The following is a 13,726-nucleotide window of genomic DNA, read 5'->3' on the forward strand; positions in this document are numbered from 1 at the left end:
GAATGTAATGTATGTAACTGTATGTGAACAAATTCAGCCACAAGGGCTAGCTTTTTTGGTAGAGAGCAAAGCTTCGAACCCCTGGATTACTAATTACTAAAAGGTAAAACAGCCAATCTTCTAAAACCCCAACTGAAATATTAGTATTGGACTCTAATTCATGGATGAAGAGGTAGTATTACCTTGTTCCAGGATTTTATCTTTATCTCTTTATCCTCATGTGATGATTTTGCCGCTAACACATTTTATGATCTAGGGTCCTGTCGACAGGGTGCCTGAAAGACTGCATTGTATTTTGGAAGGAGCAGCTTTGTCATCCCAGGCTGCTCTCCTAATATGGGCTACAAACGACTCCCCCTCATTTACATTAAACAGAGGGAGGTTGCTTTGCGGGTCACAGAAGATAGCTGAAAGAGCTGGAAATATTATTTAGGATCTCAGTCTACTGGAATTTACATAATATTTTCAACAAGAGCAGGAAATTTTTTTCTGTGGGTGAAGGAAATGAACTTGCCTGAAATGTATGCCTGAAAAAAGAAAACATATGCCACACCACATCCAAGGCCTTGTAAGATGTATTATACCGTATTAAAACGTTGTTCTTGGGGTTTCAATTTAATTTAAAGACTTGCAGAGATAGGCTATCCTCAAAGATAAATTCAGCACCAATATTTGAATTGGTAAATATTTTCAGTACTTACGTTGCCAATATGACATATTTCCGGAGAGTTTTCAGCAGAGCTCTTGTCCCGCCCAGGTGAAAATGCAGAGCTTGAAAGGAGACCCCCTCCTTGGTAATAAATATGAGGTAGGACCAGCTAAGGCCAGGTTTGCTCTTGCGAATGGACTTAAGTTCTGATAAACTCAATGTAAATGCCCATTTCTCACGACTACCAGGTTTTGCAGCTGTAGGATAAAACAAGACAATCACAATATTGAACCAGAAGCACAATATGAGTGGATATAGGGCTTAGTCACTTGCTCTGAAGGAGCAACATGACAGGCCACTCTTCATATTAGGGTCAGGGTTTCCTGAAGAAGATGCTTTGGGTTCCTGAAGCCAAAGCTGACTGACCTCCTATTTTATGGTTCCTGCATAGTTCTGGGGCCAAAACCTCTTGGCACAACCAATTCTATGACATGTGGGAATTTTTAGCTGTTTTTATTAAAATGTTTTTTGCAAGGAACAAAGGTATCTAAAATATATTTCAAGGGTTTATCTATGGTAAAAAGCCTGTTTTAACACAAACCTGATAGTTCTTGGGGGCGGACTTTAGTTCCTACTGTGCTGATGACAGCCCAGTCTGGCTCATAACCAGGGTCAAATAATTCCTCTTCCGCTCGGCATGCTGCGCTACCTGGAGATTCCTGTTAGGTAAGTGTAAATAATAAAAAAAAATAAATAAATAATAAAAAAAAGACAAATTACATAATTCTAATTCCATTTCAGCAAAGTTACTTTTCTGAGAAAAACACAATACTAAAATGTAATACTTAGTGTAGTCGGTATGTACATACTTTCAAATGTGTTCTCCACCCCCTGGGAGTCCTTTATGTTAAGTACATGTTATGTCCTATGCAAATTAAAATATTTCCCTGCAGTGTCACAGACTGGCCTGTCCTCTTCAACCTCCTGCAGGCCAGCAAGCAATAGGAATAATATGCAGACCCTCCACAAATTACATTTTGTATCCTACATCAGTGGGTAACCTAATGTTGACCACAGGCATATTACACTTTTTTATATTAGCTCAGACATTTCTAACAAGTATGTAAAATATATTTCTTTGTGATGCCCCAATGTTTAAAGTTTTATGTTATTTGATGCAATTTATCTTTTAATGCTTTTATGAAAACATTCCTCTGAACATTCATATTCTCTTTTCGAATGTGTTCATGACTCCTACAAACCAGTTTCAGTTTCACAAAATCAGTTTCCTACGCAGGATGATGGTGTCCTCTACCTGTGTTGTTCTATTACTTTAGTTGACTGAGGGCCAGGACATCAGTATGTAAGAAAGGAAGTTGCTTACAGAAATACCAGTGCCTGCCTGTACTACTTCATATATTTTTAGACTCTCTATAGTTTGTTTCTGTTTTCTTTGGAACCAACTAATGACCATTTTTTTCTGCAGAGGGTAAACATGGGGCTACCCAAAAACTGACACCTGGAAATCAGTGCAAAACTGACATCTGTAGCCAATCATCTGTGGTACAAGGTCCTTGGAGTAAAGTAATCCCTGGGACACCCATCTGTCACTGGCTTATTTGATATATTCTTCATTTTTTTTTCTTTTCCTTTCCAACGTTCCTTTGGTTATTGTTGGAAACTTTAATGCTATCTCCCCACCGCTGGAGGATAGATTGATTTTTCACCCCCCTAACGCTTGGTTAATCTTCAAGACATAAACCTCTCTATTTTTCTGGAAGGTGGGAGCTTGAAAACACCTCCAATCCTGAATAGAGAATACAAATACTATTCTCAGTCTCATAAAACTATTTTGCAAATTGAAAAAAATTCAACATCTAAATATTAACCAATATCAAAATGGTAGATATAGATGATATTGTATTTTTGACCATGAACCCACACCCTTTATTTTGAAAATGGGGTGGGGGTTGAAGTGTGGAGATTCCCTGCCCTTTTTGCATTGTATGATTGGTAAAATCTTGGCCTAGGCCATTTCTCCAAAGAGAAAAAAACTTTCATTGGTATATTGATGCCTGTCACAAAATCTGCCTGGCTTACATCTAATTAAAGATTAACCCCATTAGATCTCACTGGTTACAAGACATAATATGTTTGCAAATTTGGTAATAAATCTGGTCTTTTATTGTCTAATTTTAGCCAACAGGGGACAACCTCCTACTCATCTTACTATTCTCAGGGATAAGCAGGGGTGCAATTTTTTTGCATAAATTTTAATGCCCTATACACTTCTAATTTCCATAGCTCCCCATGGGTGAGGAATCATTTCTATTCATAATATTAATTTTCTTGATTTCTTCTCTTCATCTACAGAGGATTGTGATGGCCTTAATTTTGATATCTCATTACATAGGTCATACAAAATGGTATAGTGATATGTCAATAAGAATCCCCTAAAGCAAAGGCCTTCTTGATCAGGGCTCCTACCACTCTATCACCCTCTTAAATTAACTGCGAAATGCCTTTCAAAAATTATGATCAATAGATTAGCACTCCTAATACTTCCTAAATAATCTCTTTAAGCAAGCTTTTACATGACTATTCAGCTGTCAACAATGTTGCCGCTTTAGAACTTTTTAGGGTTTCGTAACCTTTGCCAGTTCTCAGTCGTACAGGACTGTTTTTGTCTTGGATGCAGAGAAAGAGTTTGACAATTAATTGGATATGGCAGAAAGTCATGACCTGTATGGATATAAAAGGAAAATTTGGGGATCTGGTATTTCATTTCGTCTGTTTGCATCTTTGTGTCCAGTTACCTCCTTTTACAATAGGGTACATGAAAGAGCTGCCCATATTTACCACTGTTCTTGTGCACTTGTGAAAGGCAATAATTAGTTTGGAAGAAGGTGCATTTTATGATGGTCCATACTTTTATTATATGCCCCAAGCTTCTACTGCCAACGTGGTTGGTTTTATATCCTAAATCCACATTTCCTTCACCTGATTTACCTCACTTGCGGTGGTCTTGTGCGGTTATCAAATATTTCTGGAAATCTTCCTTATTATATATGTCTACTATTATAGGTATATTATTACCCTTACATCCTTCTATAGGTCTTTTCCATAATATTGATAATATTGAGGACCAGGCATCCTTATCCTTAATTTGATGGAACAATGTGTCTCCTGAGGATCAAAAAAAATATATTGCTAAACTTGCTTACTACCAATCCCCTTATTAGATGTTCAAAGTATTTAATCCAGATTATACTTTTGGAGAAAATAAATGATGTCGATCATGAACTTACCCAAACATTTATGTTTAAGACATATTAGTCTAAATTTAACACAGAAAAATTAAATGATACATAGAGGATGCGCAAGGCAGTATAACATTACAATGCATGCTCTACCTCCAAGATTTGTTTCTTTGATTTTTTTTTTTTCTTTCTCTACTTGTACTCCTGTAGTCTGACTTAGTATTATCGGATCTTCCCTTAGCCATTTGCTGTTTATTGGTTTTATCTTTAATTTCTTGTTTATTGTTTTTCTGATCTATCATTCATGATCATTTTCTTAACCCTTGTACAGACATACCATTTCTATCACTGGAAATGACCTTTCACTAACAGAAGAACAAACTGTTCTGTTTTATGAAAAGGGAAAGACAAGCGCTCTCCTTGATAGGAAAAGAATAGTGGTGGCCTATGCTCAGTTCTTCTTTGATCTGCCAAGACAGACCTGGGGAATGCTGTACACATGCGAGATTTTTGCCCAATACAATCACGATGTTCTTTTAAAGAGACGATCATCTAGGATATGTATGTAACTTACTTTAGCTCTAAATTGGACTCTTTCAAAGCTCTCTCAATCTGTAGTCCCGACTTAGAGAGGTGCCATTGTAGCTATGTCTGTCAGTTTATTCATTTGATTGTCTGTAAACCCAGCCATACAATTGTATTCATATATATATATATATATATATATATATATATATATATATATATATGTATTGTCTTATTTCTTGATAGTCGTTAAACAGTGTCCTCCCATACAAATATGCAATCTAGGTTCATCCAAACTACTATCTGTATATACTGTATGGGATTACATATTTAATGAAAATACATGGGCAAAAAAGAAACGACAACTCATGGGCAGACAGAAAGTAAACTATCAGATTAGCAATCTGATAAAACAATGGCTGTTTAGTAAAAAAATCAGTTCTTATGTTGATAAATCTTGATCAAAAGTACAATAGTTTGTGTCTTGTGTACAAACAATCCTGCACATGCCCACTAAAAACGTCAGAACGGATGAAAGTGTTGCATCTGTTCACAGTGTTTTTGGGTTAAATATTAGTCATAAATCTGATTGGATCAGCTGGTCAAGTGCAAAATTAGCAGCAGATGTGCCCATGTGTGCTCAGTCCAAGCTGCCGTCCTGCAATTAAAAGAATTGTATTCAACCTGCCATGTGTACTCCTTCAGTCAGCTGCTGCAAGAGGCAGGCTCAAACCCAACACACAGCCCAGTGAATGACTGGTGCACATTATGAGACAATGGTGTCAGCCTGCAACAGTAAGAGCTGATACCGACAGCATCCGCAAACGGACATTATTTCTGCATTCATTTTTGACTATTCTAGGCAAAATTGGGGGAAAAAAAAACGTTTTGGCCTCTATGATATCTAGGAGGACAGAAGAAAGAAGAATTATTTAAAAGAAAGAATAGAATCACCAAAAACTCAAAATGTGTAATTTCATCTGTCTCTGCACCACTATTTGCAGGTCTGGATCTAGCTAGAGACTGTAAGAAACGGTTTGTTTAAACATCATCAGCAGATGTGATGTTAGCATAAAAAAAGTATGACTTTACCTTTTTAGAATAGTGAATTTGTGTTGTCTCTCCATCTTCTTCTACAGGAGTCCATTGAAGAAGCACATCTGATCCCTACATAGAAGGAGACAACATAAACATATATTGCAACAAGTAAAAAATTTTTTTGTGAAAAAAAAAACGCTTTAACTATTTTAACTTGTCCATTTCCACCTTCTGGTTTAAAAAAATCTTTCCTGCCTGTTCAGAATTTTTTAAGTACACTCCTCACTCTGTCACAGGCCCTGGAATCTTTACCCAGTCCTGTTTCAGGTTTAGAATCTTTGGCAATTGTGATTGGTCTAGCTAGAATGATGTACCTCCCACATACTTCAGCAACCAGGTATGCACACGCACAGCTCAGTGTACATTATGATGAAAAAGAAAAATGTGATCACACAGGTTAACTTTTATTGCAGACAGGACATCACTTGTCGCTTCTGCAATCCCAAATAGCCAGAAAAATATAGGGTCCCAAATAGCCAGATAGGTAGAATCATCCAGTATACTGGTTAATTTCTCCTAAACGAAAAATATATCTAGCTTAGACTCAACCTACTTATAGGAGACCCGAGGAGACTCCTAGGTTCAGGTTGTCGCAATCACTTGTTTGGCCTCCATGAATTCAAAATTAATTAGCTTTCAGTAAGGCTTTCAGACAAGTGAGGGCCATGTCAGGTAGATGCCATGGATCAGGTCCCAATGTCCTATGTAACATGATTTTTAATAGATGGTACACATATTTGTCCCAGGTCTGATTATGGAGTATAGGCAGTAGGGAAGACCAAGGAGAGATAAGATGAGCAGAATGTTTATAGGGATCCCAGAACCTCAATGAATTTGTCATAAGAAAACTAAAAATTTTGTGCCAAAATGAGCGTATCTAGAAAAAAACAAAAAGGCATTTCATGTGTGGCATGGAGAGCTGTCAGTTGGCTAATATGCGCAGCAGCAAACAATTTTATTCCCAACCCACCCAAATGCCTATGAATATACTATATATAATATTAGTAGTCTTTAAGGTATGGTACGTTCTAGGTGTTTTTAACCTCAAGGTACGGAATAGCTGAGGAGAACCACACAAAGGGAAAACCTGACAGAGAGAGAAGGGTAAAGAAAAATTAAACACCACATATTTGTCCATGTTGACCTGAAAAGAAGGAAAACTTTTCCAGACTAAGAAGATTGGGAAGAGTTTAGAGATTGAGTTAGAGTGAGCAACATATCATTAGCGTAAAGTTGAAGTAAATGCCTCCACATCGATTCAATGGATTACTTTGTATTGACAGATATATACAGGCAGTAGGTAGTTGAATTTGTATGTAAATGACAACAGGTACATTATTTTAATAAATGCAATTAGGACAGATGTTTGTCTCAACATATTATTAGACAGCATGGTGTCACTATGGGTTAATCATAAACAAAGCAAAAAAAAATCCTTATGGAGCCAAGATATTCATTACCTTTTAAAGCAAGCTGTGCTTTGCAATAAGAAACAACTGCAGAATTTGTCTTGGTCATTAAAGAGTTACAAGAAGCTGCAGAAAGAGCTCAGCCCCTAAGATCACCCACAACCTCAGCTGTGTTTAGCAAAATATTTCTTCAGCAAGTCATGCAAACCTCCCCCCTCCAAGCCTCCAAAGCAGGGAAGCCTTTGTCTTGCACAGGAGCAGGGAAGCCCATTTGTATCTAGGAGTCATCTGTTTTTGGGATGTCTTTAACCCCGGAACTACCTGTATAGTCCAGGGTTCCAAGGATAGAGTGAATAAGGCTGGCGACAGAGGGCATCCCTCTTGAGTGCCAATCAAAAAGAGAGTGTTGGAAAACTAACATGCATTTAACAGACTCAGTGGGCTCTCTATATATTGATGTTTTTTTCAACACAGATCAATCACCTAAGAAGTGGATGATAGATTGAATAATGATAGTGGATTCCAGAGGACCTATTTATACATTGATCTTAATATCGATCTGAAATACTCAAGAGAATATGACTTATGTATGCCTTGCATAGGGTAACTGATTATCTTAGTGGTCGATCCGAGGGATCGTTCAAAATTCCGGACATACAAAAAAAACAAATGAGGGAGCATTTAGTAAACTAGCAAAGTAGCAAAATATGAAATACAATAATCCAACTATAAAAGAGCAAATAATAAATAGAAATGTGACATTATTAATAAAAATAGGGGTTTCTCCCTCTCCCATTTTAAACTCTGCTATACAGTAATCTACAAAAGGCCAATAGCAGTTAAAATTCAGTAGCTTACATTGGCTGTAATAAAATACATTTAACTTTTATTAATGAATACAAAGATGCCGTAAACTGTATCCCCTGTATTTCTGTTTGGAGTTTAGCTTCAAATAAATGCATCAGTGGAGGGTTTGGACTTAAAATAATATAAATAGAGAATTACCAAACAAGACAAACTCTTCCATGACTATTGCTGGGTGAACATTTCGGATATATAACAAATCAAAGAGATATTTAAGAAGCCAGATTTGCACGATATGGGTATTTTGCCTTTTAAGCATATTTACCGTTTCAATAATGCGGATGACACCAGGGATCATAGACTCTTGATCATTCTGCCGTTTAGCACTGGTATGTAGGAACACACCTTGTTTTTCAAAGACCACCTAATGAGGAAAAAAAAATACTTAATCAACATGTCAAAACAGCAAAAATCCTGGTACCAAAAGAACAGCAAACCTAACTAAGGTAAACATTTTTGGAGTACAACCAATACAAGGTATTGGACTGAGGTAGATCCCACTTGGACAATTTTCCAAGAGTTGAACTTGGAACCACAGTATACCTACCATTCCTTTTTGGGGGCTCTTTAGGGCCATTTAAAATGTATGGATATCAGAAATCAAATATGTAAATAAGTAATTAACTCAAAAGTTACTAAGGCAATGTTTACCTTTACAATAAAACACTGTACATACTCACCTTTCCTCTGCCCACATAATAAATCTTTAGGTGACAGGGGATAGGATGCTTCCAGGAGTGTTGACCAGCCAAGTGTGCTTCTTCTGTTGACAGGTGGGCCATCTATTAGGTCTATCGAATAAGTAGACCAATACGGTCAATGCTCTTAGCCTGTAACAGGAAGTTCTGTTACTGGTAGGCTATTAGGCTTAGAAACGTTGACATCATACCGGTACCTCATTTTTTTGTGAAACTTATATAAACAAATTAAACATGATTTGGGGTTTATTTACACTTGATGTAAATCCTATAAAATTACATTTGATTTGCTAAAGATCTGTGTACCCTTAATAATTGCCTTTTTTTTTATAAAGTACTTTTTATCCATTCTTTGTTGCATAATGTGCTGCTGACCTCCAGTAGGCTCACTGCAGACACTTCTGGTCTACATGTATGAGCTCCAACAATGGCTGCATGGCATTTACCAGAACGGGTCCTTGAGGCAGAAAACTGTGGTCCATGCCTGTGTAACGTATGCAGAAATGGCCACAGCTCGTCTCTATTGGAAATCCATATGACAAGGTGACAATACAACTGGAAGGCATGGACAGAGCACAGTCACCTATGCCAGAAAATGCTTAGCAAGGATCTTCAGGGCAGTATCACCAAGGCCATGTTTAATAGAAGCTGAAGTCAAAAATATAGAAAACAGCATATATACTAACATGTGAAATGTGTATAACATTTAGATGATTTGCTTTATATATTTTAGAACACTGTAATTTCTTCTGACTGTATGAAGGGAACAACGGAAGCATCAAACATCAAATCATATTTTTTTAATGATCATAGATTTAGGTTAAAAGCAGAATTTTATAGCAGCATTTGCTTCAATACTAAACTGTCATATTGCCTAAGATACCTCGCTAATCAGCTCAGAGAAGCTTGCAGCCCGAAAATCATAATCATGTTTAAGAAAGTCACCAGAAACAGCAGTGGTGAGCAATTAAACAGCTACAATGGAAATGCTTAGAAAAGGGAGGCCTGCAGTGCAGTCATGTATGATTAAAGACATTTCTGTTATCCCTCTGGATGTGCCAGCACCTTGATCATCACTGTAGGAGATTGAAGTCCGTGAGCTAGAACATCTCGAGAAAATGCTGGAGATGCGTTCCTTAGAAATTATTTTGTATAGGAAAAAAAGTCTGTAGACGGTTTATAATCTATGAATAAGAAATTTGTACTGGTATGACTGAGTATCCATCAGCGCTCACATAAAAAAAATGATTTATTTATTATATAAAAGGGTGGCTAACTCTTTAAAATAATGTTACACTTTTTGAGGAGGACCCTCTCTTGCCGTTTTTACCATTGTGACTAAAGAGGAAACCCTAAGCCTCCCTTTATACATACATTGCATATTGCAGGAGGCTGTGGGCTTCTGCACAAGCCCGGTATCAAGCATACATCATGAGCGGCTTTCCTGGAATAGAAAAAAAAAAGTGCCACCAACATTTTCGGGGTCACCTGATCTTCCACTGCACAGGCATGAGATTGGGTGATGTAAGCACGAACCCAGAAGAAGGAAGAAAGAAGAACCACTGTCCTGTTTGCAACGGAAAGAAGAAATAAGCCTGGACGGTGCAAGACCTATTGGAATTGGTTTGCAAAAAAATTGAGATCTTTTCATCAGTAAAGGTAAATGGTGTTTTTGTTTTTTTTTGTTTTTTAATGAAATATCAGCTTTAAGTGAGGCAGAGCTAAACCATTCACAAGGTAATCAATGTAAAAAAAAGCCTAGTATAATAGCTCATATAATGCAGGAAGTATTAGCAGCAGCTGGAGTTTGTTATGGCCATGCTGGAACAATGTGAATGCGGTGGCTTTTCTGTGCCAATCCTTAAAAATGTCAGTTGACAGAGTGGAAGAGAGGGAGGCAAAACTTGCCCATTGTGCCCCAATCTGATGTTTTTTTAATCTGGTATATCATCACAATAATGTAAATCTTTTTAATAAATGTAAAAAAAGAAAAAACATGATCGGACATGGTTTATGGGGATGAGAAGAAGGATAAATCAGGAAAAAGTAGACAGAGCTGACACTTGGGATTTTAGTATTAGCTCAAAATGCACTGTGCTGTCAGCTCCAAAAGGAAGGTAGATGCAAACTATATTTCTGACACGTCAACAATTTTTTTGAATGTTCAAAGAGATAAAACATATGGAAATTTGCATGCTTTACTAAATATAGTTTTGTGCCTTGACATAAGCTTTAAAAATGTAGGTATTTTTGAAAGAACTGCATGGAAATGTATACAGAGCAGGAAAAATGATTCAGAGATGTTCAGAGATATTTTCCGACTCTGTTTCCCCCCATACCGCCACTAAGAGGTCATAAAGTACATCCTCCCTTGGAGCTCCTTGTTGTTTGTTCATTGCTTTTGTGTGATAGGTAGGAAACTTCCTCTAAAAAGTTTGCAGGAAGTCAAATGACCAAGGAGCGAGAGACGGCTAGCCTGGGTGGAAGAAGCACACAATGCAAACCCTTAGTCTCTAGATGGGATAAATGTAAAATTTATTCCTTAGAAAAATAAATGTTTCTAAACGTTGTTCTTAGTACTCCACTTACAAGCCAGGCCATGGTAACTCACTACACTTGAATTTAAATCAGTTTAAAAAGCATCTGATGTACACGTGCATTTTGATGACCGGGTGAGGGGAAGTGAGTTTGGGCACATTATTATTATTATTATTATTATTATTATACAATGCAGCATGTCTGGTTTGGGAATGCTGTTTGTTCCTTAATTCATCTGCATTCACTTCCTCACGTTCTTCTGGTATACAAGGTATCTGCAAAGCCATTCTACTTGAGCTCCCCAAAGGAGTTAGGATTACAGAAAAAAATTATTTTACTGCATAACAATAACAATTCAAAATAGAAAATTAGATTATTAGAAATGCCAGTTAAACAAAAATACTCCGATTCAGCACACGGGAGAATCAATTTTATTGTTATAGTGATCTGTATTTTGTGGTTACAAGAAGACCTCTCACACGGATAAGTGTCAGGTATTGGCATTCATCTTACATGTCCATTAAAAGCACAACTGAAAATGTTTCCAATGTGAATACACACATTACAGCAAAGAAAACCGAGAAGTTAACCAGTCTGAAAAGTTGGTTATTCCAGATTTGGTTTCACAATTACACAGCCTACTCTTTTCACACCTCAAACCACTAAGATATGTACTCATGATAGATGATTGTCACTCAAGATGAACTTTCATGATTTAGCATATGTACAGCAGAAATGGAACTACATGGGGCTAACCCAAGTCTGGGTTGTAGTAAACAATATTTATAACAACATTGACTCTTGCTCTGCCTTTCCAGTGTACACTGCCCACACTTTATGTTACTGACCTCAGTTGGATCGCACCTCCCTAATTCTAGACACAACACCACTGGGCACAGCCAGTGGCAAGAAGTCGTTGTCCTATTTAGAAGTCTGTAAAAGTAGAATTATAATCCACTACTTGGTTCACTCAATGACCACCGGTGGCATTCTTCTCATTGACAAGGGTTAATAAAAATTATTCAAGAGTTCTCATAAAGTAACGTTGACACAGAGTGTCTGAGGGTATAAAAATTTAGCCAAGTGTGTAGTTTTAGCTCAGAAGCATATTGGCTGCCTATAGTTACTTATAGCGCTCTAATGCATTCCTTCTCAGGATTATGGGTTGATGCCACAAAGCAGTGCCAACTATACCAAGGAAAGTGCAACTGATCCATAATAGGATATAAATAGTAGTACAGGCTTGCACCTTAAACGTAACGTCCTGTTTAACATTTTTGGAGAGGTGAATTTAAAGTGAAAGTAAACCCAAAACAAAACAAAAAAAAAAACAAAATCACACTTACCTTTAATTCTGCAGATCAGTCTATCCATTGGGAGGTTTCTTCCATCGGGTCTCACGTTGTGCCGGTATATGTCTTTAGCCCAGCGCAGAGGGAGCGCCAGGCGTCGATATCTTCTTCTCTCTTCTTCCTAAGTCACCTGATCTCGTACTGCGCATGCATGAGATTGGCAATTTTTTTTTTCAGATTGAAGAAAAGGCTCCTTCTGGGCATGCCCGAGATGCTTGAGCATGAGCAGAAGGAGCACCCAGAACCTCCCGGGAAGCGTGATAGGTATCTAGGCTCTGCGTCCCCATTTATTCTTAGGGGGCGGTTCCGCACCATGTTGCACTTAAAAAAACACACAAACAGAATTTTTACTTTAAATAAAAGGGTTGTCTTCTCTTTCATGTAAAGTAAAAAATCTGAGTTTCAGTATGCTTTAATTAAACAACTGTGACATCACTTGTCCCTTCTACAGTAAAGAACCTGCGAGCTCTCAATATTTCATTTTCTATCTTTAGTTCCTCTTTAGAGATAAATAAAGGCAGACTTGTTTGACAACAGTAGCACCTTCCACAGATGGAGAACCCTGCCCAGTGTAATCATCACAGGTGGAAATACAAACATGCTGAACATTCTACCCATTCTGGGCTATGTTGTCAGCAGAACTGGGAAAATCACAAGACACCGATCACCTGATTATCGCTAACACTCTGCAGCCTCTAGGCCCCTCCAGCACCACCTAGTGGCCGTCCTGCGCGTCCTCGCCACAACAAACTTGTTAGGGCGATTCACCGCTCATCTCAGCATCACATATGGCCACACAACACATACCGACCTTATCACTCCCAACGCGGGAACCAGAACAGCCCGCTATCACCGAACTCACCTTGCAAGCCTCTGACTCCATGACCAGCTACTCCAAAACTTCCGCGTTTACTACGTCACTTCCTTTCCTTTGACAGCTCGCTGTCTTCCATCTCAAGCGTTGCCCGGGTAACAGCCCCGCCCCCTGTCTGAGAGTTGTTTGTATCTACAGATGTTAAATGTCATTGGTTTGTAGGCTCAGGCTCTGTGCATGCTTCAACGTCTCTATGATTCTTTGTCACAGACAGAGGATACATGCAAAGTCTCTATTGCCAAAAATAACTGTTCCCCTGTCCTAGGCGCTGATAATGTGACTGTGCATATATATATACACATAAGCATATCCAGAGTTACATTGCAAGGCATTGCTCTGTATACACTGTATGGTCCATGCAATGTTCCGCTTCAAAAGAGGAAGTAAACCCAAAAACTACCCAAAACAAAAAAATCACACTTACCTTCCATCCCGCAGAGCAGACCATCCATCCGGAGG

The 13,726-nt window shown here is 38.0% G+C and overlaps 1 protein-coding gene across 4 annotated transcripts in view; it reads right to left on the reverse strand.

Moving 5' to 3' along the window:
* Positions 1-13,321, reverse strand: part of TBC1D17 (TBC1 domain family member 17) — a 48,409-nt gene extending 35,088 nt beyond the window's left edge. For 3 of the 4 annotated variants that reach the window (XR_011922650.1, XM_072425687.1, XM_072425686.1), the window contains exons 1-5: positions 13,256-13,319; positions 8,071-8,169; positions 5,527-5,601; positions 1,251-1,368; positions 702-906 (exon numbers count right to left, since the gene is read on the reverse strand). Coding sequence is in view for 3 of the 4 variants with exons in the window: in XM_072425687.1 (XP_072281788.1) it covers positions 702-906; positions 1,251-1,368; positions 5,527-5,601; positions 8,071-8,169; positions 13,256-13,276 (518 nt within the window). In the remaining variant the exon portion in view is untranslated. Of the gene's footprint in view, positions 1-701; positions 907-1,250; positions 1,369-5,526; positions 5,602-8,070; positions 8,170-13,255 lie in introns of all 4 variants that reach the window. The other variant, XM_072425688.1, reaches the window with a different exon arrangement.
* Between the last annotated feature and the right edge of the window lie 405 nt (positions 13,322-13,726).

Source organism: Pyxicephalus adspersus, chromosome 11, assembly GCF_032062135.1.
Source record: "Pyxicephalus adspersus chromosome 11, UCB_Pads_2.0, whole genome shotgun sequence".
Taxonomy (NCBI): domain Eukaryota; kingdom Metazoa; phylum Chordata; class Amphibia; order Anura; family Pyxicephalidae; genus Pyxicephalus; species Pyxicephalus adspersus.